General features: G+C 42.6%; 1 protein-coding gene across 2 annotated transcripts in view; it reads right to left on the reverse strand.

Annotated features, from left to right (window-relative positions):
* Positions 1-19,570, reverse strand: part of HSD3B7 (hydroxy-delta-5-steroid dehydrogenase, 3 beta- and steroid delta-isomerase 7) — a 46,230-nt gene extending 26,660 nt beyond the window's left edge. Inside the window, exons 1-2 of one of the 2 annotated variants that reach the window (XM_056536235.1) lie at positions 19,387-19,570; positions 9,622-9,778 (exon numbers count right to left, since the gene is read on the reverse strand). In XM_056536235.1, coding sequence (XP_056392210.1) covers positions 9,622-9,778 — 157 coding nt within the window. In that variant the 5' untranslated portion in view covers positions 19,387-19,570. Of the gene's footprint in view, positions 1-9,621; positions 9,779-19,246; positions 19,294-19,386 lie in introns of those variants that run through there. The other variant, XM_056536236.1, reaches the window with a different exon arrangement.
* Between the last annotated feature and the right edge of the window lie 5,892 nt (positions 19,571-25,462).

Consider the following 25,462-nt stretch of genomic DNA (forward strand, 5'->3'; position numbering starts at 1 on the left):
TATACTGGTAATGTTATATACTATACTGGTAATGTTATATATTATACTGGTAATGTTATATATTATACTGGTAATGTTATATACTATACTGGTAATGTTATATACTATACTGGTAATGTTATATATTATACTGGTAATGTTATATATTATACTGGTAATGTTATATATTATCCTGGTAATGTTATATACTATACTGGTAATGTTATATATTATACTGGTAATGTTATATACTATACTGGTAATGTTATATACTATACTGGTAATGTTATATATTATACTGGTAATGTTATATACTATACTGGTAATGTTATATATTATACTGGTAGTGTTATATACTATACTGGTAATGTTATATATTATACTGGTAATGTTATATACTATACTGGTAATGTTATATATTATACTGGTAATGTTATATATTATACTGGTTATGTTATATATTATACTGGTAATGTTATATATTATACTGGTAATGTTATATATTATACTGGTAATGTTATATATTATACTGGTAATGTTATATACTATACTGGTAATGTTATATATTATACTGGTAATGTTATATATTATACTGGTAGTGTTATATACTATACTGGTAATGTTATATATTATACTGGTAATGTTATATATTATACTGGTAATGTTATATATTATACTGGTAATGTTATATACTATACTGGTAATGTTATATATTATACTGGTAATGTTATATATTATACTGGTAGTGTTATATACTATACTGGTAATGTTATATATTATACTGGTAATGTTATATATTATACTGGTAATGTTATATATTATACTGGTTATGTTATATACTATACTGGTAATGTTATATATTATACTGGTAATGTTATATATTATACTGGTAATGTTATTTGGGCTCTTTGTCCTGTTTGGGGTCTGCACTGTGTATTAGGCACATATAGGGGGTCCCCTGTATAAGGGCCGCGCTCGTCTTTCGGGATTCTCTACATTGGTTATTACGGTTATTTTTGTAATAAACAAGGAAGGAAGTGAAGACGAAGGTGAAGAGATGAGGAAACCCGGCGTGACCAGAACATCCTCGTCTACGATTCATCACCTTCACATTGTACCGCCATATAGTGCGCACTACAAAACAATGTCATTATCTTGTATGTAGCTGTAATACACGTATGTGCAGGAATATCTACCGCCCTCCCCTGACCTCCTCTGTGCTGCTATCAGACATCTTTATATGTTCTGCTTCTCGGCCTTCACCTGAGGGGAAGTGAAACCTTTGTCAAGAGCAGAATGTCCCCTCCACTTCCCCCATACCAGTAATAGTACCGCCCTGCAGAGCAACCACACCCGGCAGAGCACCTCCGCCCTGCAGAGCACCTCCACCCTGCAGAGCACCTCCGCCCTGCAGAGCACCTCCACCCTGCAGAGCACCTCCACCCTGCAGAGCACCTCCGCCCTGCAGAGCACCTCCACCCTGCAGAGCACCTCCACCCTGCAGAGCACCTCCACCCCGCAGAGCACCTCCACCCTGCAGAGCACCTCCACCCTGCAGAGCAGCTCCACCCTGCAGAGCACCTCCACCCTGCAGAGCACCTCCACCCTGCAGAGCACCTCCGCCCTGCAGAGCACCTCCGCCCTGCAGAGCACCTCCGCCCTGCAGAGCACCTCCGCCCTGCAGAGCACCTCCGCCCTGCAGAGCACCCCCACCCTGCAGAGCACCCCCGCCCTGCAGAGCACCTCCGCCCTGCAGAGCACCTCCGCCCTGCAGAGCACCTCCGCCCTGCAGAGCAGCTCCACCCTGCAGAGCACCTCCACCCTGCAGAGCAGCTCCACCCTGCAGAGCACCTCCGCCCTGCAGAGCACCCCCGCCCTACAGAGCACCTCCGCCCTGCAGAGCACCCCCACCCTACAGAGCACCTCCACCCTGCAGAGCACCTCCACCCTGCAGAGCACCTCCACCCTGCAGAGCACCTCCGCCCTGCAGAGCACCTCCACCCTGCAGAGCATTACATTACTGGATTTATATATATCCCTTATTATGACCCCTACAGGCAGGTCAGGGACTAGCGGTCATCTGAGACCTACTATTAGGAGACGCCAGACTATCATTCTGTGGTTTCCTGTTTTGCTTCAGTTCCTGACGCGACTCTGTATAAGGATGATCCGGTGTTGTAGTATTATTGTTTAAGAGAACATGCCTCATACTCCAATCACCTCCAGAGCTGCACTCACTATTCTGTTACATCATGTCTCATACTCCAGTCACCTCCAGAGCTGCACTCACTATTCTATTACATCATGTCTCATACTCCAGTCACCTCCAGAGCTGCACTCACGATTCTGTTACATCATGTCTCATACTCCAATCACCTCCAGAGCTGCACTCACTATTCTATTACATCATGTCTCATACTCCAGTCACCTCCAGAGCTGCACTCACGATTCTGTTACATCATGTCTCATACTCCAGTCACCTCCAGAGCTGCACTCACTATTCTATTACATCACATCTCATACTCCAGTCACCTCCAGAGCTGCACTCACTATTCTGTTACATCACATCTAATATTCCAATCACTTCCAGAGCTGCACTCACTATTCTGTTACATCATGTCTCGTACTCCAATCACCACCAGAGCTGCACTCACTATTCTGTTACATCATGTCTCATACTCCAATCACCTCCAGAGCTGCACTCACTATTCTATTACATCACATCTCATACTCCAATCACCTCCAGAGCTGCACTCACTATTCTGTTACATCATATCTCATACTCCAATCACCTCCAGAGCTGCACTCACTCTTCTATTACATCACATCTCATACTCCAGTCACCTCCAGAGCTGCACTCACTATTCTGTTACATCATATCTCATACTCCAATCACCTCCAGAGCTGCACTCACTCTTCTATTACATCATGTCTCATACTCCAATCACCTCCAGAGCTGCACTCACTATTCTATTACATCATGTCTCATACTCCAGTCACCTCCAGAGCTGCACTCACGATTCTGTTACATCATGTCTCATACTCCAATCACCTCCAGAGCTGCACTCACTATTCTATTACATCATGTCTCATACTCCAGTCACCTCCAGAGCTGCACTCACGATTCTGTTACATCATGTCTCATACTCCAGTCACCTCCAGAGCTGCACTCACTATTCTATTACATCACATCTCATACTCCAGTCACCTCCAGAGCTGCACTCACTATTCTGTTACATCACATCTAATATTCCAATCACTTCCAGAGCTGCACTCACTATTCTGTTACATCATGTCTCGTACTCCAATCACCACCAGAGCTGCACTCACTATTCTGTTACATCATGTCTCATACTCCAATCACCTCCAGAGCTGCACTCACTATTCTATTACATCACATCTCATACTCCAGTCACCTCCAGAGCTGCACTCACTATTCTGTTACATCACATCTAATATTCCAATCACCTCCAGAGCTGCACTCACTATTCTGTTACATCATGTCTCATGCTCCAATCACCTCCAGAGCTGCACTCACTATTCTATTACATCACATCTCATACTCCAATCACCTCCAGAGCTGCACTCACTATTCTGTTACATCATGTCTCATACTCCAGTCAACTCCAGAGCTGCACTCACTATTCTGTTACATCATGTCTCATACTCCAATCACCTCCAGAGCTGCACTCACTATTCTATTACATCACATCTCATACTCCAATCACCTCCAGATCTGCACTCACTATTCTGTTACATCATATCTCATACTCCAATCACCTCCAGAGCTGCACTCACTCTTCTATTACATCACATCTCATACTCCAGTCACCTCCAGAGCTGCACTCACTCTTCTATTACATCATGTCTCATACTCCAGTCACCTCCAGAGCTGCACTCACTATTCTATTACATCATGTCTCATACTCCAGTCACCTCCAGAGCTGCACTCACTATTCTGTTACATCATGTCTCATACTCCAATCACCTGCAGAGCTGCACTCAATATTCTGTTACATCGTGTCTCATACTCCAGTCACCTCTAGAGCTGCACTCACTCTTCTATTACATCATGTCTCATACTCCAATCATCTCCAGAGCTGCACTCACTATTCTGTTACATCACATCTCATATTCCAATCACCTCCAGAGCTGCACTCACTATTCTGCTGTTACATCATGTCTTATCCCCCAGTCACCTTCATAGTAGCACTCACTATTCTGCCGTTACACCATGTCTTATCCTCCAGTCACCTTCACCGTAGCACTCACTTTTCTGCTGTTACTTCACATCTTTTCCTCCAGAGCTGCACTCACTATTCTGATATTATATCATGCCTTATACTGCAGTCATCTCCAGAGCTGCACTTACTATTCTGCTGTCACATTGTGTCTTATACTCCAGTTGTACAAAACAGAGATCCCTCCATACACAGCACCACCTATAGGTGGCCATAGGTACTGCAAAATCATAAAGAAAGAACAGAAGGATGTTTCTACTTATAAGCAGGGGTGGAGACATTTAGCCTCCTGGGTGGAGATGATGTCATCAGTGCTCAGTGACATCATATCATGGGATACCCTGGTCAGTGTTACTAATAGCAGGAATCCTCCCACTTAGAATGTAGTTTCTGTTTGTTACCATCCCTGGCTTGTGCAGATCTGTGCGGATTATAGCACATGTTTTGTGTGTTTGTACCCAGCATTCCCTAGCACATTGTTTCTCCACCAGTGTGCCTCCAACTGTTGAAAAAATGTAACTCCCAGCATGCCCGGACAGCTACTCCACTACCTTTTTCTAGTCTTGTTCCTATTTCTTCAGGTTGTTCTTGGTTCATCTTTTTTTTGTGTAGTTCTGTTTTTTTGTGTTTCAGTTCTCTCCTCGGCCTTTCTTTGTTTCTGGGCCCTAGTCTAGTGTTTCTCCTAGTCATCTATTACAGGGTTTCTATAGGAACACTGCAGGGACATTGGGGGTTATTTTTGGTGTTTAGTTAGAGTTCAGGAAAAGATCTAGGGAAAGATTAGGAACAGCTAAGTAGGTTTAGTCCTTCAGTTTTTTATGTTTTTGTTATCTTTATTATTCAACTTTCTTTCATTTGTGCCAAAATTCCTTCCATCACCTTTGGTTTCTGTCAATATTGGTGAGTTGTTATCCTTGTCCTTGTTATCTATTGGTGAGTTGTTATCCTTGTCCTTGTTATCTATTGGTGAGTTGTTATCCTTGTCCTTGTTATCTATTGGTGAGTTGCTATCCTTGTCCTTGTTATCTATTGGTGAGTTGTTATCCTTGTCCTTGTTATCTATTGGTGAGTTGTTATCCTTGTCCTTGTTATCTATTGGTGAGTTGTTATCCTTGTCCTTGTTATCTATTGGTGAGTTGTTATCCTTGTCCTTGTTATCTATTGGTGAGTTGTTATCCTTGTCCTTGTTATCTATTGGTGAGTTGTTATCCTTGTCCTTGTTATCTATTGGTGAGTTGCTATCCTTGTCCTTGTTATCTATTGGTGAGTTGTTATCCTTGTCCTTGTTATCTATTGGTGAGTTGCTATCCTTGTCCTTGTTATCTATTGGTGAGTTGTTATCCTTGTCCTTGTTATCTATTGGTGAGTTGTTATCCTTGTCCTTGTTATCTATTGGTGAGTTGCTATCCTTGTCCTTGTTATCTATTGGTGAGTTGTTATCCTTGTCCTTGTTATCTATTGGTGAGTTGCTATCCTTGTCCTTGTTATCTATTGGTGAGTTGTTATCCTTGTCCTTGTTATCTATTGGTGAGTTGTTATCCTTGTCCTTGTTACCTATTGGTGAGTTGTTATCATTGTCCTTGTTATCTATTGGTGAGTTGTTATCCTTGTCCTTGTTATCTATTGGTGAGTTGTTATCCTTGTCCTTGTTATCTATTGGTGAGTTGTTATCCTTGTCCTTGTTATCTATTGGTGAGTTGCTATCCTTGTCCTTGTTATCTATTGGTGAGTTGTTATCCTTGTCCTTGTTATCTATTGGTGAGTTGTTATCATTGTCCTTGTTATCTATTGGTGAGTTGCTATCCTTGTCCTTGTTATCTATTGGTGAGTTGTTATCCTTGTCCTTGTTATCTATTGGTGAGTTGTTATCCTTGTCCTTGTTATCTATTGGTGAGTTGTTATCCTTGTCCTTGTTATCTATTGGTGAGTTGTTATCCTTGTCCTTGTTACCTATTGGTGAGTTGTTATCCTTGTCCTTGTTATCTATTGGTGAGTTGCTATCCTTGTCCTTGTTATCTATTGGTGAGTTGTTATCCTTGTCCTTGTTATCTATTGGTGAGTTGTTATCCTTGTCCTTGTTACCTATTGGTGAGTTGTTATCCTTGTCCTTGTTATCTATTGGTGAGTTGCTATCCTTGTCCTTGTTATCTATTGGTGAGTTGTTATCCTTGTCCTTGTTATCTATTGGTGAGTTGTTATCCTTGTCCTTGTTACCTATTGGTGAGTTGTTATCCTTGTCCTTGTTACCTATTGGTGAGTTGTTATCCTTGTCCTTGTTATCTATTGGTGAGTTGCTATCCTTGTCCTTGTTATCTATTGGTGAGTTGCTATCCTTGTCCTTGTTATCTATTGGTGAGTTGTTATCCTTGTCCTTGTTATCTATTGGTGAGTTGTTATCCTTGTCCTTGTTATCTATTGGTGAGTTGTTATCCTTGTCCTTGTTATCTATTGGTGAGTTGTTATCCTTGTCCTTGTTATCTATTGGTGAGTTGTTATCCTTGTCCTTGTTATCTATTGGTGAGTTGTTATCCTTGTCCTTGTTATCTATTGGTGAGTTGCTATCCTTGTCCTTGTTATCTATTGGTGAGTTGCTATCCTTGTCCTTGTTATCTATTGGTGAGTTGTTATCCTTGTCCTTGTTATCTATTGGTGAGTTGTTATCCTTGTCCTTGTTATCTATTGGTGAGTTGTTATCCTTGTCCTTGTTATCTATTGGTGAGTTGTTATCCTTGTCCTTGTTATCTATTGGTGAGTTGTTATCCTTGTCCTTGTTATCTATTGGTGAGTTGTTATCCTTGTCCTTGTTATCTATTGGTGAGTTGTTATCCTTGTCCTTGTTACCTATTGGTGAGTTGTTATCCTTGTCCTTGTTATCTATTGGTGAGTTGCTATCCTTGTCCTTGTTATCTATTGGTGAGTTGTTATCCTTGTCCTTGTTACCTATTGGTGAGTTGTTATCCTTGTCCTTGTTATCTATTGGTGAGTTGTTATCCTTGTCATTGTCCAGGTCTGCCATCTAGTGCCCAGCTGGTATTTCTCAGGTCACCCACCTTGTGTTTAGGGCCTCATAACCATATATATTTATATTTACATTTATGGCAGTAAATGTTGGCCCCCCTGAAATTTTTCAAGAAAAAGAAGTATTTCTCACAGAAAAGGATTGCAGTAACACATGTTTTGCTATACACATGTTTATTCCCTTTGTGTGTATTGGAGCTAAAACATAAAAGGGGGGGGGGGGGTTGGAAGCAAATTGGACATAATGTCACCAAACTCCAAAAATGGGATGGACAAAATGATTGGCCCCTTTCATAATTGTGGATAAATAAGATTGTTTCAAGCATGTGATGTTCCTTTATACTCACCTGGGGCAAGTAACAGGTGTGGGCAATATAAAAATCACAGCTGAAAGCAGATAAAAAAGGAGAGAAGTTCACTTAGTATTTGCATTGTGTGTCTGTGTGTGCCACACTAAGCAAGGACAACAGAAAGAGGAGAAGAGAACTGTCTGAGGACTTGAGAACCAAAATTGGGGAAAAATATCAACAATCTCAAGGTTACAAGTCCATCTCCAGAGATCGAGATTTGTCTTTGTCCACAGTGAGGAACATTATCAAGAAGTTTGCAACCCCCGGCACTGTAGATAATCTCCCTGGGCATGGACGGAAGAGAAAAATTTATGAAAGGTGTCAATGCAGGATAGTCCAGATGGTGGATAAGCAGCCCCAAACAAGTTCCAAAGATATTCAAGCTGTCCTGTAGGCTCAGGGAGCATCAGTGTCAGCGCAAACTATCCGTCAACATTTAAATGAAATTAAATGCTATGGAGGAGACCCAGGAGGACCCCACTATGGAGGAGACCCAGGAGGACCCCACTATGGAGGAGACCCAGGAGGACCCCACTATGAAGGAGACCCAGGAGGACCCCTCCATGGAGGAGACCCAGGAGGACCCCACTATGGAGGAGACCCAGGAGGACCCCACTATGGAGGAGACCCAGGAGGACCCCACTATGGAGGAGACCCCGGAGGACCCCACTGCTGACACAGAGACATAAAAAAGCAAGACTACATTTTACCAAAATGAGCTTGAATAACTAAAATCCTTCTGGGAAAACGTCTTGTGGACAGATGAGACCAAGATAGATCTTTTTGGTAAAGCAAATCATTCTACTGTTTACCGAAAACGTAATGAGGCCTACAAAGAAAAGAACACAGTACCTACAGTGACATATGGTGGAGGTCAGTGATGTTTTGGGTTGTTTTGCTGCCTCTGGCACTGGGGGCCTTGAATGTGTACAAGACATCATGAAATCTGAGGATTACCAATGGATTTTGGGTCGCACTGTACAGCCCAGTGTCAGAAAGCTGAGTTTGTGTCCGAGATCTTGGGTCTTCCAGCAGGACAATGACCCCAAATATACATCAAAAAGCCCCAGAAATGGATGACAACAAAGCGCTGGAGAGTCCTGAAGTGTCAGCAATGAGTCCAGATCTAAATCCCATTGATCACCTGTGGAGAGATCTTATAATTACTGTTGGGAAAAGGCGCCGTCCAATAAGAGACCGGGAGCAGTTTGTAATGGAAGAGTGGTCCAACATTCCGGCTGAGAGGTGTAAGAAGCTTATTGATGGTTATAGGAAGAGTGGTCCAACATTTCGGCTGAGAGGTGTAAGAAGCTTATTGATGGTTATAGGAAGAGTGGTCCAACATTCCGGCTGAGAGGTGTAAGAAGCTTATTGATGGTTATAGGAAGAGTGGTCCAACATTCCGTCTGAGAGGTGTAAGAAGCTTATTGATGGTTATAGGAAGAGTGGTCCAACATTCCGGCTGAGAGGTGTATGAAGCTTATTGATGCTTATTGGAAGACACTGATTTCACTTATTTTTTCCAAAGGGTGCAACCAAATATAATTTTGTGACAATAATTGTGTCCGGACCATTTTTGGAGTTTGGTGACATTATGTCCAATTTGCTTTTTTTTCCTCCTTTTTCTGTTTTAGTTCCAATACACACAAAGGGAATAAACATGTGTATAGCAAAACCTGTGTTACTGCAATCCTTTCCTGTGAGAAATACTTCATTTTATAGAGAAATTCAGGGGTGACAACATTTACAGCCATGACTATATATATAATTCAGGGGGAACGTTTCGCATTCTCCAGGGAGATGTCAGGGTCTCTGTCAGTTTTTGTTTCCCGTTTTCCGTTCTGATAACAAGATGGCCGTATCTGGGCCGGGGAGAATATTGGCGCCTCTGGTTTCATGGTTCCTGCTGATAACAGACGGGAATGTTCCCTTGGTGGCGGCCATTGTGCTGGATATATGTACAGGCCTTCTGGGACTACAGATTCAACCTGCCCACTTGGGGGCGCCCTATATAGTGATACCAGATAACTCACCGGTGCTGAGCGTCCTGAGGGTCTCGTCCAGGTGAAGGTCAAATACTCGAATCTCCGCCACGTTCCTGGAGCGCTCCGCCAACATCCGCACCAGGTGGGACCCCAGGAACCCGCAGCCCCCCGTCACCACGTACACCTGCCCCTTCTCAGCTGGCATCTGTGGGCGAAAGAGGAAGGATGGACATGAGGCAAAGGGGACTACAACCTCCATCATGTGGGATACTGTCTGTTCAGCCATGTATCTAATTCATGTGGGATACTGTCTGTGCAACCATGTATCTAATTCATATGTGATACTGTCTGTTCAGCCATGTATCTAATTCATATGTGATACTGTCTGTTCAGCCATGTATCTAATTCATGTGGGATACTGTCTGTTCAGCCATGTATCTAATTCATGTGTGATACTGTCTGTTCAGCCATGTATCTAATTCATGTGTGATACTGTCTGTTCAGCCATGTATCTAATTCATGTGGGATACTGTCTGTTCAGCCATGTATCTAATTCATGTGTGATACTGTCTGTTCAGCCATGTATCTAATTCATGTGTGATACTGTCTGTTCAGCCATGTATCTAATTAATGTGTGATACTGTCTGTGCAACCATGCATCTAATTCATATGTGATACTGTCTGTTCAGCCATGTATCTAATTCATATGTGATACTGTCTGTTCAGCCATGTATCTAATTCATGTGTGATACTGTCTGTTCAGCCATGTATCTAATTCATGTGTGATACTGTCTGTTCAGCCATGTATCTAATTCATATGTGATACTGTCTGTTCAGCCATGTATCTAATTCATGTGTGATACTGTCTGTTCAGCCATGTATCTAATTCATGTGTGATACTGTCTGTTCAGCCATGTATCTAATTCATGTGGGATACTGTCTGTTCAGCCTTGTATCTAATTCATGTGGGATACTGTCTGTTCAGCCATGTATCTAATTCATGTGGGATACTGTCTGTTCAGCCATGTATCTAATTCATGTGGGATACTGTCTGTTCAGCCATGTATCTAATTCATGTGTGATACTGTCTGCTCAGCCATGTATCTAATTCATGTGTGATACTGTCTGTTCAGCCATGTATCTAATTCATATGTGATACTGTCTGTTCAGCCATGTATCTAATTCATGTGTGATACTGTATGTTCAGCCATGTATCTAATTCATATGTGATACTGTCTGTTCAGCCATGTATCTAATTCATATGTGATACTGTATGTTCAGCCATGTATCTAATTCATATGTGATACTGTCTGTTCAGCCATGTATCTAATTCATGTGTGATACTGTCTGTTCAGCCATGTATCTAATTCATGTGTGATACTGTCTGTTCAGCCATGTATCTAATTAATGTGTGATACTGTCTGTGCAACCATGCATCTAATTCATATGTGATACTGTCTGTTCAGCCATGTATCTAATTCATATGTGATACTGTCTGTTCAGCCATGTATCTAATTCATGTGTGATACTGTCTGTTCAGCCATGTATCTAATTCATGTGTGATACTGTCTGTTCAGCCATGTATCTAATTCATGTGTGATACTGTCTGTTCAGCCATGTATCTAATTCATGTGGGATACTGTCTGTTCAGCCATGTATCTAATTCATGTGGGATACTGTCTGTTCAGCCATGTATCTAATTCATATGTGATACTGTCTGTTCAGCCATGTATCTAATTCATGTGTGATACTGTCTGTTCAGCCATGTATCTAATTCATGTGTGATACTGTCTGTTCAGCCATGTATCTAATTCATGTGGGATACTGTCTGTTCAGCCATGTATCTAATTCATGTGGGATACTGTCTGTTCAGCCATGTATCTAATTCATGTGGGATACTGTCTGTTCAGCCATGTATCTAATTCATGTGGGATACTGTCTGTTCAGCCATGTATCTAATTCATGTGTGATACTGTCTGCTCAGCCATGTATCTAATTCATGTGTGATACTGTCTGTTCAGCCATGTATCTAATTCATATGTGATACTGTCTGTTCAGCCATGTATCTAATTCATGTGTGATACTGTATGTTCAGCCATGTATCTAATTCATATGTGATACTGTCTGTTCAGCCATGTATCTAATTCATATGTGATACTGTATGTTCAGCCATGTATCTAATTCATATGTGATACTGTCTGTTCAGCCATGTATCTAATTCATGTGTGATACTGTCTGTTCAGCCATGTATCTAATTCATGTGTGATACTGTCTGTTCAGCCATGTATCTAATTAATGTGTGATACTGTCTGTGCAACCATGCATCTAATTCATATGTGATACTGTCTGTTCAGCCATGTATCTAATTCATATGTGATACTGTCTGTTCAGCCATGTATCTAATTCATGTGTGATACTGTCTGTTCAGCCATGTATCTAATTCATGTGTGATACTGTCTGTTCAGCCATGTATCTAATTCATATGTGATACTGTCTGTTCAGCCATGTATCTAATTCATGTGTGATACTGTATGTTCAGCCATGTATCTAATTCATATGTGATACTGTCTGTTCAGCCATGTATCTAATTCATGTGTGATACTGTCTGTTCAGCCATGTATCTAATTCATGTGGGATACTGTCTGTTCAGCCATGTATCTAATTCATGTGGGATACTGTCTGTTCAGCCATGTATCTAATTCATGTGGGATACTGTCTGTTCAGCCATGTATCTAATTCATGTGGGATACTGTCTGTTCAGCCATGTATCTAATTCATGTGGGATACTGTCTGTTCAGCCATGTATCTAATTCATGTGTGATACTGTCTGCTCAGCCATGTATCTAATTCATGTGTGATACTGTCTGTTCAGCCATGTATCTAATTCATATGTGATACTGTCTGTTCAGCCATGTATCTAATTCATGTGTGATACTGTATGTTCAGCCATGTATCTAATTCATATGTGATACTGTCTGTTCAGCCATGTATCTAATTCATATGTGATACTGTATGTTCAGCCATGTATCTAATTCATATGTGATACTGTCTGTTCAGCCATGTATCTAATTCATGTGTGATACTGTCTGTTCAGCCATGTATCTAATTCATGTGTGATACTGTCTGTTCAGCCATGTATCTAATTCATATGTGATACTGTCTGTTCAGCCATGTATCTAATTCATATGTGATACTGTATGTTCAGCCATGTATCTAATTCATATGTGATACTGTCTGTTCAGCCATGTATCTAATTCATGTGTGATACTGTCTGTTCAGCCATGTATCTAATTCATGTGTGATACTGTCTGTTCAGCCATGTATCTAATTCATGTGTGATACTGTCTGTTCAGCCATGTATCTAATTCATATGTGATACTGTCTGTTCAGCCATGTATCTAATTCATGTGTGATACTGTCTGTTCAGCCATGTATCTAATTCATGTGGGATACTGTCTGTTCAGCCATGTATCTAATTCATGTGGGATACTGTCTGTTCAGCCATGTATCTAATTCATGTGGGATACTGTCTGTTCAGCCATGTATCTAATTCATGTGGGATACTGTCTGTTCAGCCATGTATCTAATTCATGTGGGATACTGTCTGTTCAGCCATGTATCTAATTCATGTGTGATACTGTCTGCTCAGCCATGTATCTAATTCATGTGTGATACTGTCTGTTCAGCCATGTATCTAATTCATATGTGATACTGTCTGTTCAGCCATGTATCTAATTCATGTGTGATACTGTATGTTCAGCCATGTATCTAATTCATATGTGATACTGTCTGTTCAGCCATGTATCTAATTCATATGTGATACTGTATGTTCAGCCATGTATCTAATTCATATGTGATACTGTCTGTTCAGCCATGTATCTAATTCATGTGTGATACTGTCTGTTCAGCCATGTATCTAATTCATATGTGATACTGTCTGTTCAGCCATGTATCTAATTCATGTGTGATACTGTCTGTTCAGCCATGTATCTAATTCATGTGTGATACTGTATGTTCAGCCATGTATCTAATTCATATGTGATACTGTCTGTTCAGCCATGTATCTAATTCATATGTGATACTGTATGTTCAGCCATGTATCTAATTCATATGTGATACTGTCTGTTCAGCCATGTATCTAATTCATGTGTGATACTGTCTGTTCAGCCATGTATCTAATTCATGTGTGATACTGTCTGTTCAGCCATGTATCTAATTCATATGTGATACTGTCTGTTCAGCCATGTATCTAATTCATATGTGATACTGTATGTTCAGCCATGTATCTAATTCATATGTGATACTGTCTGTTCAGCCATGTATCTAATTCATGTGTGATACTGTCTGTTCAGCCATGTATCTAATTCATGTGTGATACTGTCTGTTCAGCCATGTATCTAATTCATATGATCATGTGACCACACAGATGATGACATTAGCTGCAGTGTCGGGTCAGTGTATCGGTCACTCTCGGATTATGTCTTCTCAGCTTGTGGTCCTCGCCCACAGTCCTGGATATGACAGGTCAGCACAATGCTCAGGCCTACATGCTATAGCAGCACATCGCACAGCAGAGCCTGCAGCACATCGCACAGCAGAGCCTGCAGCACATCGCACATTGGAGTCACTGAATGGTATCTTTTATTTATGTGGAAAAAATCTTTTGTTACATGATGACTTAACTGCTGCCAGATCCTATTATCCTGATACATTGTATACAGCCAGTCCTATTGTACCTATTGTACCCTGTAAGGACAATGCTCTGTGAGCGGCAGACATCAGCAGCACAAATCTCTCTGGAAGTTTGTCACAAGGACGAGCTATGTACAATGTATCAGTCTGGGGTCCAGGATGTTTAGCTCACAGAGCATTGTCTAGACTGGATACAATTGTATCACTTCTCAGCTGAGAGCAGGACGAGCTATGTACAATGTATCAGTCTGGGGTCCAGGATGTTTAGCTCACAGAGCATTGTCTAGACTGGATACAATTGTATCACTTCTCAGCTGAGAGCAGGACGAGCTATGTACAATGTATCAGTCTGGAGTCCAGGAGGTTTAGCTCACAGAGCATTGTCTAGACTGGATACAATTGTATCACTTCTCAGCTGAGAGCAGGACGAGCTATGTACAATGTATCAGTCTGGAGTCCAGGATGTTTAGCTCACAGAGCATTGTCCAGACTGGATACAATTGTATCACTCCTCAGTAGATATATAAGCCCCCACTCGCCTAAGACCCCCTTGTATTAGGCTTTTGTCTGTACAGCAATGAGGGGCCCCTCACATGCTCTGTGGTCTCCCCTGCCCCCACTCAGGGGCCCCTCACATGCTCTGTGGTCTCCCCTGCCCCCACTCAGGGGCCCCTCACATGCTCTGTGGTCTCCCCTGCCCCCACTCAGGGGCCCCTCACATGCTCTGTGGTCTCCCCTGCCCCCACTCAGGGGCCCCTCAGTGTATATGGGGGTGCAGATACTGAATCGTCTTCTTTTCTAGTAGTTGTAGGATGTGGTTTCTGTGTTTCCTCCTGTGACGTGTGGAGCTGCGGGGCCACAGAGACAATACAGGGGTCCGGGGTCCACTGCCTTATCTTATCAGGACGGGGCACAGTACAGGGACACAGTGACCCCCCCGGATCACACAGGGCAGTCACTAGGACCTCAGGACCGCTGCACCGTATACTGCTCTGTATATTACACGGGGTCAGTATATACTGCTCTGTATATTACACAAGGTCAGTATATACTGCTCTGTATATTACACAAGGTCAGTATATACTGCTCTGTATATTATACAAGGTCAGTATATACTGCTCTGTATATTACACAAGGTCAGTATATACTGCTCTGTATATTACACAAGGTCAGTATATACTGCTCTGTATATTACACAAGGTCAGTATATACTGCTCTGTATATTACACGGGGTCAGTATATACTGCTCTGTATATTACACTGGGTCAGTATATACTGCTCTGTATATTACACGGGGTCAGTATATACTGCTCTGTATATTACACTGGGTCAGTATATACTGCTCTGTATATTACACGGGGTCAGTATATACTGCTCTGTATATTACACGGGGTCAGTATATACTGCTCTGTATATTACACGGGGTCAGTATATACTGCTCTGTGTATTACACAAGGTCAGTATATACTGCTCTGTATATTACACAAGGTCAGTATATACTGCTCTGTGTATTACACAAGGTCAGTATATACTGCTCTGTATATTACACAAGGTCAGTATATACTGCTCTGTATATTACACAAGGTCAGTATATACTGCTCTGTATATTACATGGGGTCAGTATATACTGCTCTGTATATTACACGGGGTCAGTATATACTGCTCTGTATATTACACGGTGTCAGTATATACTGCTCTGTATATTACACGGGGTCAGTATATACTGCTCTGTGTATTACACAAGGTCAGTATATACTGCTCTGTATATTACACGGGGTCAGTATATACTGCTCTGTATATTACACGGGGTCAGTATATACTGCTCTGTATATTACATGGGGTCAGTATATACTGCTCTGTGTATTACACAAGGTCAGTATATACTGCTCTGTATATTACACGGGGTCAGTATATACTGCTCTGTATATTACACAAGGTCAGTATATACTGCTCTGTGTATTACACAAGGTCAGTATATACTGCTCTGTATATTACACAAGGTCAGTATATACTGCTCTGTATATTACACAAGGTCAGTATATACTGCTCTGTATATTACACAAGGTCAGTATATACTGCTCTGTATATTACACAAGGTCAGTATATACTGCTCTGTATATTACACAAGGTCAGTATATACTGCTCTGTATATTACACAAGGTCAGTATATACTGCTCTGTATATTACATGGGGTCAGTATATACTGCTCTGTATATTACACAAGGTCAGTATATACTGCTCTGTATATTACATGGGGTCAGTATATACTGCTCTGTATATTACACGGTGTCAGTATATACTGCTCTGTATATTACACGGGGTCAGTATATACTGCTCTGTATATTACATGGGGTCAGTATATACTGCTCTGTGTATTACACAAGGTCAGTATATACTGCTCTGTATATTACACGGGGTCAGTATATACTGCTCTGTATATTACACAAGGTCAGTATATACTGCTCTGTGTATTACACAAGGTCAGTATATACTGCTCTGTATATTACACAAGGTCAGTATATACTGCTCTGTATATTACACAAGGTCAGTATATACTGCTCTGTATATTACACAAGGTCAGTATATACTGCTCTGTATATTACACAAGGTCAGTATATACTGCTCTGTATATTACACTCTGCGCGCTATTAACCCTTTAGACGCAGTGTTCTAAGTTGAACGCCGCATCTAATGTGAAGGTAAAACCCATGCCAGTTAGCTGTTCGGGATCGCCGCGGTGAAATCGCGGCATCCCGAACAGCTTACATAACAGCAGGAGGGTCCCTACCTGCCTCCATGCTGTCCGATCGCCGAATGACTGCTCAGTGCCTGAGATCCAGGCATAAGCAGTCAAGCGGCAGAATCATCGATCAGCGTTTTCTTATGAGAAACCAATGATCAGTGTAAGAGATCAGTGTGTGCAGTGTTATAGCCCCATATGGGATAACAATGATCAGTGTAAGAGATCAGTGTGTGCAGTGTTATAGTCCCCTATGGGATAATAATGATCAGTATAAGAGATCAGTGTGTGCAGTGTTATAGCCCCATATGGGATAACAATGATCAGTGTAAGAGATCAGTGTGTGCAGTGTTATAGTCTCCTATGGGATAACAATGATCAGTATAAGAGATCAGTGTGTGCAGTGTTATAGTCTCCTATGGGATAACAATGATCAGTATAAGAGATCAGTGTGTGCAGTGTTATAGTCTCCTATGGAATAACAATGATCAGTATAAAAGATCAGTGTGTGCAGTGTTATAGTCTCCTATGGGATAACAATGATCAGTAAAGGAGATCAGTGTGTCCAGTGTTATAGGTCCCTATGGGATAACAATGATCAGTAAAAGAGATCAGTGTGTGCAGTGTTATAGCCCCCTATGGGATAACAATGATCAGTGTAAGAGATCAGTGTGTGCAGTGTTATAGGTCCCTATGGGATAACAATGATCAGTATAAGAGATCAGTGTGTGCAGTGTTATAGCCCCCTATGGGATAATAATGATCAGTATAAGAGATCAGTGTGTGCAGTGTAATAGGTCCCTATGGGATAATAATGATCATTATAAGAGATCAGTGTGTGCAGTGTTATAGTCTCCTATGGGATAACAATGATCAGTATAAGAGATCAGTGTGTGCAGTGTTATAGTCTCCTATGGGATAAGAATGATCAGTAAAAGAGATCAGTGTGTGCAGTGTTATAGCCCCCTATGGGATAACAATGATCAGTGTAAGAGATCAGTGTGTGCAGTGTTATAGGTCCCTATGGGATAACAATGATCAGTGTAAGAGATCAGTGTGTGCAGTGTTATAGTCTCCTATGGGATAACAATGATCAGTGTAAGAGATCAGTGTGTGCAGTGTTATAGTCTCCTATGGGAGCTATAACACTGCAAATAAAAGTGGGGGAAAAAAGTTAATAAAGATAATTTAACCCCTTCCCTAATAAAAGTTTGAATCACCCCCCTTTTCCCATAAAAAAAAAACAGTGTAAATAAAAATAAACATATGTGGTATCGCCGCGTACGGAAATGTCTGAATTATAAAAATATATCATATCATTAAACTGCACGGTCAATGGCGTAGGGGGGGGAAAAAAGTCCAAAATAGTGCATTTTTGGTCACTTTTTATATGATGAAAAAATGAATAAAAAGTCAATAAGTCCAATCAATACAAAAATGGCACCGCTAAAAACTTCAGATCACGGTGCAAAAAATGTCCTCATACCGGCCGTACGCAGAAAAATAAAAAAGTTATAGGGGTCAGAAGATGACATTTTTAAACGTATACATTTTCCTGCATGTAGTTATGATTTTTTCCAGAAGTCCGACAAAATCACCTATATAAGTAGGGGATCATTCTAACCGTATGGACCTACAGAATAATGATAAAGGGTCATTTTTACCCAAAAATGGACTGGGTAGAATCGGAAGCCCCCAAAAGCTACAAAATGTTTGTCTCACAATTTTGTTGCACGATGATTTTTCTTTCAGTTTCGCTGTAGATTTTTGGGTAAAATGACTGATGTCTCTGCAAAGAAGAATTGGTGGCGCAAAAAATAAGCATCATATGGATTTTTAGGTGCAAAATTGAAGGAGTTATGAGTTTTTTAAAGGTGAGGAGGAAAAAACGAAAATGCAAAAACGGAAAAATCAGGAGTCCTTAGGTCTCTATCATATCCCTCAGTCTCTTCTTTCTTCTATACATGTTATGGTCCTTTAACCTTTCCTGGTGACTTTTATCCTGCAATCCATGTAGTAGTTTAGTGTTCTATGTCCCCATTTACCCCCCACACAGGTGGTGACAAATGGTGCAGAGTGTCAGCTCCGCGGTCCAGGCTCTGCGGTTCCTGTGCAGTCAGGTATAAATAGTATTTGGCAGGATGCCGGTGCTGCACTAGAGTCAGGACCCCCATACAGTCAGGACCCCATAGAGTCAGCCCCCCCCCTATAGAGTCAGGTCCCCAGGATTAGTGCTCTTACCTTGCTGTGACAGCTGCAGCAGCACACACTGCACAGCTCAGCTTCATCTGTGCACTAGAGTCAGGACCCCCATACAGTCAGGACCCCATAGAGTCAGCCCCCCCCCTATAGAGTCAGGTCCCCAGGATTAGTGCTCTTACCTTGCTGTGACAGCTGCAGCAGCACACACTGCACAGCTCAGCTTCATCTGTGCACTAGAGACAGGAGGCGGAGGCAGCTTAGTCATTGGATTAATCCTTATATGGAGCGCAGCCCCGCCCCCTCCGCAGCTCCACTTCACCAGTCCAGGGACACGACTGCTCCGTCCTCTATATTATCATCTCAGGTTATTAATGAAAAGATACTTTTGATATTTCTCAGACAATTCATAATCTTGAGGATCAGACTCAGTCTCCGCATATATCTCTACCTGCACTCACCCCCCAGTCTGTTTATGTTTTATTGTTTTTATCATTTTTTTGTTTTATTGTTTACATTTTTTGTTGTCCTATTGTTTTTATTTTCTGTTCTATTGTTTTGATCTTTTTTGTTTTATTGATATTATTTTTTTTTGTTCTTTTGTTTTTATCTTTTTGTTGTTTTATTGTTTTACATTTTTTTTGACTATTTTTGTCATTTGTCATTTATGTTCTCTTTTATTTTGTTCTTAGTTTTTTCTGTTTGCTCTTTTTTCCTTTTTATTTTAGAATTTTCTTCTGTATATTTTTTATAGATTTTTTCTTATTTATTAAAGTTTTTTTTTTTCTTTTTTAAGAGCTTTTATTTTACTAAAGAGTTATCCCAAGATTACAATTTATCCACTATTTTAGTGTTTGCCAACCATTGTGCTTGTGGCTGTTGCAAAACTACAACTCCCAGCATTCTGGCACACTGGTTGGGACACTTGACCGTCCCCACAGTATAGTAGACAAGTATCTAATCAGTGGGGGTCTGACTGCTGGAATAACCCCCTACAATTACAACAATGGGGGCATCTTGCACCCCACATGTGAATGGACTGGTGATCAAGCTATCCTCACCAGAAGGGGGCAGTGCTAATGTTTTGCATTAACATGTTGGGGACAAGGGACCCCTGTTTGTTATGCTTTGCGCTCCGGTCGCACGCGCTGGCCGTGAGCGCATTTCCCTGCTCTTTCCTGCTGCCCGCATGCGAATCCCAGCCTGTCACTTACCTCAGTCCTCTGCTGCCTCCTCCCCTGCTTCTCAGCTCCAGTGTGAGTGTCCCTGTCTCCTAGGGTGCGCGTGCGCCGGAGCTCTAAAATTTAAAGGGCCAGTATGCCCATAATTATGTGCCACACCTGTGTCTCATCTATAAGTTCCTGCACCTCCCACACCTCCCTGCCTGATCTTTGTTGCCTTGTGCCCTAGAGAAAGCGTTACTGTGTCTTGCCTTGCCGTGTTCCTGACCCCTTGTTCTGGGACCTGACCTTGCTCCTGTGCTGCCATACCTGACCTTCTGCTATCCTGACTACAAGTTGCTGTATCCCATCTGTGCCTTGAATCTCCTCAGCCACCTGTGTGGTTGAGTCATGCCAGGGGTAACGACCTGGGTGCCGTCTGCCGCAGCAAGACCATCCCACTTTGCGGCGGGCTTTGGTGGAGACCCCAACCATCAGACCCCCAATAGATGCTATTCATCTACCCTTTGGATAGGAAATATGTAGTAATCATTGGATAACACATTTAATGTGTAGTAGATTCTTTTTAGAGAATTAGGTCCTTTTTCTCTCCTCCACCTTGCACATTCTCTCTCTCCATCTTTGCTCAGTGGGCGGGCTTATCCTGGTGTGATGTCATCGCTGCACTGTGTGCTCTGAGCCAATCCCATCCACTGTTCCTCTACTCTCTCAGCCAGAAGCCTCATAAAAAGAGAAAAGCTGCATCTGCATACCCCTCCTCTCCCCTCCTCGCAGTCTTGTCATCACTGTATTACACTAGAAGGACTTTCTGCTGTTTGAGGTTTCTGAACATTTAAAGAGATCCAGCATGGCGCAGGAATCTGTGAGGGAGATGCTACACCCCCCCGATTAGACATTTTACCCATTTTTTTTATTTTACTTATTCTTTCTCTTCTTTTGTAGTTTCTTTTCAGCTGGTGTGACCCATCTTCTCTAGCCTTAAAGGGGTACTCCACTGCTCAGTGTTTGGAACAAACTGTTCCGAAAGCTGGAGCCGGCAGCTTGTGACATAATAGCCCCGCCCCCTCATTACATCACGTCCCACCCACTCAATGCAAGTCTATGGGAGGGGGCGTGACGGCTGTCACGCCCCCTCCCATAGACTTGCATTGAGGGGACGGGCGTGACGCCATGAGGGTGCGGGGCTATGACGTCAAGAGCTCCGGCACCAGCTCCAGCATTCGGAACAATTTGTTCCAAACGCTGGGCAGCGGAGTACTCCTTTAAAGAGTACCTGTCACCAAACTAAACTTTTAATATATTTGTTCCTAATGTAATTATAAGACACTTTGCTATTTATTTGCTGTTAAAATTCTCAACCTATATCTGTTTTTAATGTGATTGAAAAAATTGCCACTAGGTGGCTCTGTTCTGTTCCCTGCTCAAGTCAAACAGTTAGTTTGGTCTCCTTCTAGCCTTGTAGGAGACCAAACTCAGGAAGTGCGTGTGGGGCATGGCGGGCACAGCTGTCACAGGCTTCAGTGACGTCGCGCCTGCTGGGGAACGCCCACTTTCTCCTGCCGAGAGCTCACACAATGTGAGCATTGGGAAAGGTATGATACACAGCTTTCTAAAGATCAGAAAACTCTTTTAAGGGCAGGGGGGTGTTAGGAGCAGTTAGGGAATATAGTTAGTTTAGAAAATATGGTTTGATGACAGGTTCTCTTTAATGTTGTCATTCATAGTGATGATATATTTATGCCTCCTGCCTCTTTATCTACTTGTTGTTGGACGCGCATTCCGCACGTTCCTTTGTTTTGTTATGTGAGAATGATGACGATGATGGGCGTGACGTCCACAGCAATAAAAGAGAAAGGAAGAGATTACTGACCATTGTCTGCCCACAGATTTTGGCATCACGAACAGGGTACTGTGTGTGTGCCTACAAAACACTTCCAGTCTCAACTGTATGCTAGAAGCCGCACGGAGCATGCAACAGTTTACGCGCCAGAATCATTGTACGGGACATTGCTTTTATGCCGATTGGCGCTAAATAAATAAAGGGAGAGCACTTTATTCAAGGCCATACAGTGTGTGAAGATTGCCAAAGATTGTGTATTTCAAGTATGTGTAAGCAGCACAAATAATTCATGCTGCGCCACAGAATCCAGTCCGCACCAGGAGGGGTTAATCAAAAAAGCGCAAAGCGCGCAAAGAATTCCCGCCAGACTAAACGTCTCGGCCCTGAACTCAAAGGACTTCCCCCTTGTTGCACAGGGGACAGTTGAAGAGGCTGCACGGATTATGTACTTCCGGCTGGCGGCCATTTTGGGAGAGCCTGCTATAAAGCCTGTAGCAGGACTCCACCTTCCAGTTGTGCCTCGTGTGATTGGAGTGAAGAAAATGGCGGACAGCACCTTGTGTGCCAGTAATAAGTGGCGGCTGCCACTTCATCAAAACCTGACATTGACATCGCTGAGTTAGCGCAACTTCTTGCAGAGCGACTGGCGCTCCTGTCCTTAGTAGAAAGCTGGTTGACCGTCCCGGTGCCAGAGGATGATGCCTGGTCGGACGCCCCAGAACCCTAGAAGGCGGAAGAGCCTGTAGCCTCACAGCTTCCCACGTGGGGTTCTCTTCAAGACCTGTCTTTGCCTCTGGAAGCTGAAACTACTACTGACCATTCAGTGCCTGGACCCGGTAAGCGATCCAAGTCACCCCCGCTGCCACCGTGGGTGTTTGGCATCGAATTTGCGGTCATCCGGGCCATGCATAGGTTCCTTAGGCTACCGCCACACCGCCTCCCAACCACAGTGTCACGGCCCCCTTGCAAGGTTTGGCCGGAAGAGCGGGCGCCAGCAGTTTCTTCTGCAGCTCCTGCAGCGCGTGCTGCGTCTTTTCAAGTGATGGTAATGGTCAGCCCCTACATCTCTGGGTCACAACTGTCCATGGTCTCCTGGACCCAGATCATTACCACGCCTTCGTCTACCTCGTCATCTCATGGCGAAAGCAGAAAAAGGCTGTCCACAGTCCATCCGTAATCTGGCAATGTGTTCATTTACTCTCCATGACTGGCCCAGGAGAAGCTGTCCCCAAACCTCAGACCTTGTATAGGATAACGGTTCCCTTGCGTCACAATTTGATCAGGTATTTCCACCAACACCACCTAGATCTGTAGGAAGCGGAGGTATCGGGATGGGATAGGGCCCCAAAGGGTTGATGCTCTGGTAGAGAAGGGTGTTTCCTTTTGAGGTCATGGAATCCCTTAGGGATCTCATAGATAGGAGGGCAGACATTTACTTGAAAAAAGATTTGGAGGCCTCTACCTCTTCTATTAAACCCACTATTACTGTAAATTTGTAACTAGGTCCTTAAAGATCTGTTTAGATCATGAGGCTTATATAAAAACACGACAGACCTGCTCTTGGCTTCTATCCCTACTATATCCAAGGTAGTAGACATTATTCTGGATGTCTCTGCTGATACCCTCTTAAAGGGGTACTCCGCTGCTCAGTGTTTGGAACAAACTGTCCCGAACACTGGAGCCGGGAGCTTGTGATGTCATAGCCCCGCCCCCTCATGATGTCCCGCCCCCTCAATGCAAGTTTATGGGAGGGGGCGTGACAGCCGTTTGTTCCAAACACTGAGCAGTGGAGTACCCTTTTAAAATTAAACACCAAAGCGGTGGCCTTGTCCAGTCAGCCAGGAGGGATTTATGTCTCATGTTTTGGAACGGAGATGCCGGATGCGAGTTAAGGTTGGATTCCTCTTCGGAGACTTCTGGAGGAGACTTTCGATAGAGCTTCTGACTAAAAGAAAGGCTGCCCGGTTTCTTTTCCCAAGAATAAGCTATCTATTCAAGTAAGCAAGCCAAGAGGAAATTAGAGACTGCTGCGGAAACAAGACTCTCCTGTTAACTCCTGGTTTCCTTCAGGACTTGCAAACCATATCATTATGTCCTTGGGTCAAAAAAATCCTAAGAGAGGCGAATGGACTTCAGACCGAAACTGGTAGAACAGAAAACTCTTTTGGATGGATGATTTTTTACAAGCACTCACACAGGTATACCCCCACCTATATCCGCAACACTAAACATGTCATAGGCACATAGGAAAGTAGGACGTGGCAGTCTAATTATTCTTGGGCTACGCGTGATGTCATAGCTCTGTACCCTTCCACACCATGGCAGGAGGGTTTGCTGGCTCTTTCCCAACATTTGGTACTCCCCTGGTCTGGAGGAATTCCTCATCTTAGTTATTGATTTTTTATTACATTATAACTTTAGATTTTTACTTTTGTTTGATTGGGAATATTATCTTCAGACCAAGGGAGCCCCCATGGGTGCAAAATACTCTCCGTCCGTGGCAAACATTTTTTTTGATCAATTGGGAAATCCAGTAAAATTTTTCATCATCTAATCCATTTGCCCAACATATTCAATGGTTGGGACGTTTTATAGATGACATCCTGATTGTGTGGAAGGGTACAGAGCTAGAGTTTGAAGAATTTGTCAACTATATCAATGCAAACAATCTTAATCTAAGATTTATATCACACTACCACAAAACCACAGTGGATGTTTTGGATATTAAAGGGGTACTCCGCTGCTCAGCCGTCACGCCCCCTCCCATAGACTTGCATTGAGGGGCGGGGCTGAGGTCACGAGAGGGTGGGGCTATGATGAGCTCCCGGCTCCAGCGTTCGGAAGAGTTTGTTCCAAACGCTGAGCAGCGGAGTACCCCTTTAATATCACCACCTCTGGGAATACAATCTTAATTTCTCCATTCAGAAAAGATACAGCCAGCAATTCCATTCTAGAAGTGTCCTCGTGACACCCTAAGCATGTAGTTGACAACATTCCATATGTACGGTGTCCATATTAGGACATCCGAAAGTACATGGCCTCCCATGCCACGGAGGAGGGCCCCCAGAAAACTGTAGAATCCCCACAAGGGGACACCCGCAATCCTTAAACACAAAGAGCTCCCTAGTGACATAGTACCCCAATATAGGTAAGCCAATAGTGTTAATGAAATAGCACTGATCCTAGCAGCAATACAACAATACAAGTACACCAATAATATTAAAGATATTGCAAACT

This window comes from Hyla sarda, chromosome 8, assembly GCF_029499605.1.
Source record: "Hyla sarda isolate aHylSar1 chromosome 8, aHylSar1.hap1, whole genome shotgun sequence".
Lineage (NCBI taxonomy): Eukaryota > Metazoa > Chordata > Amphibia > Anura > Hylidae > Hyla > Hyla sarda.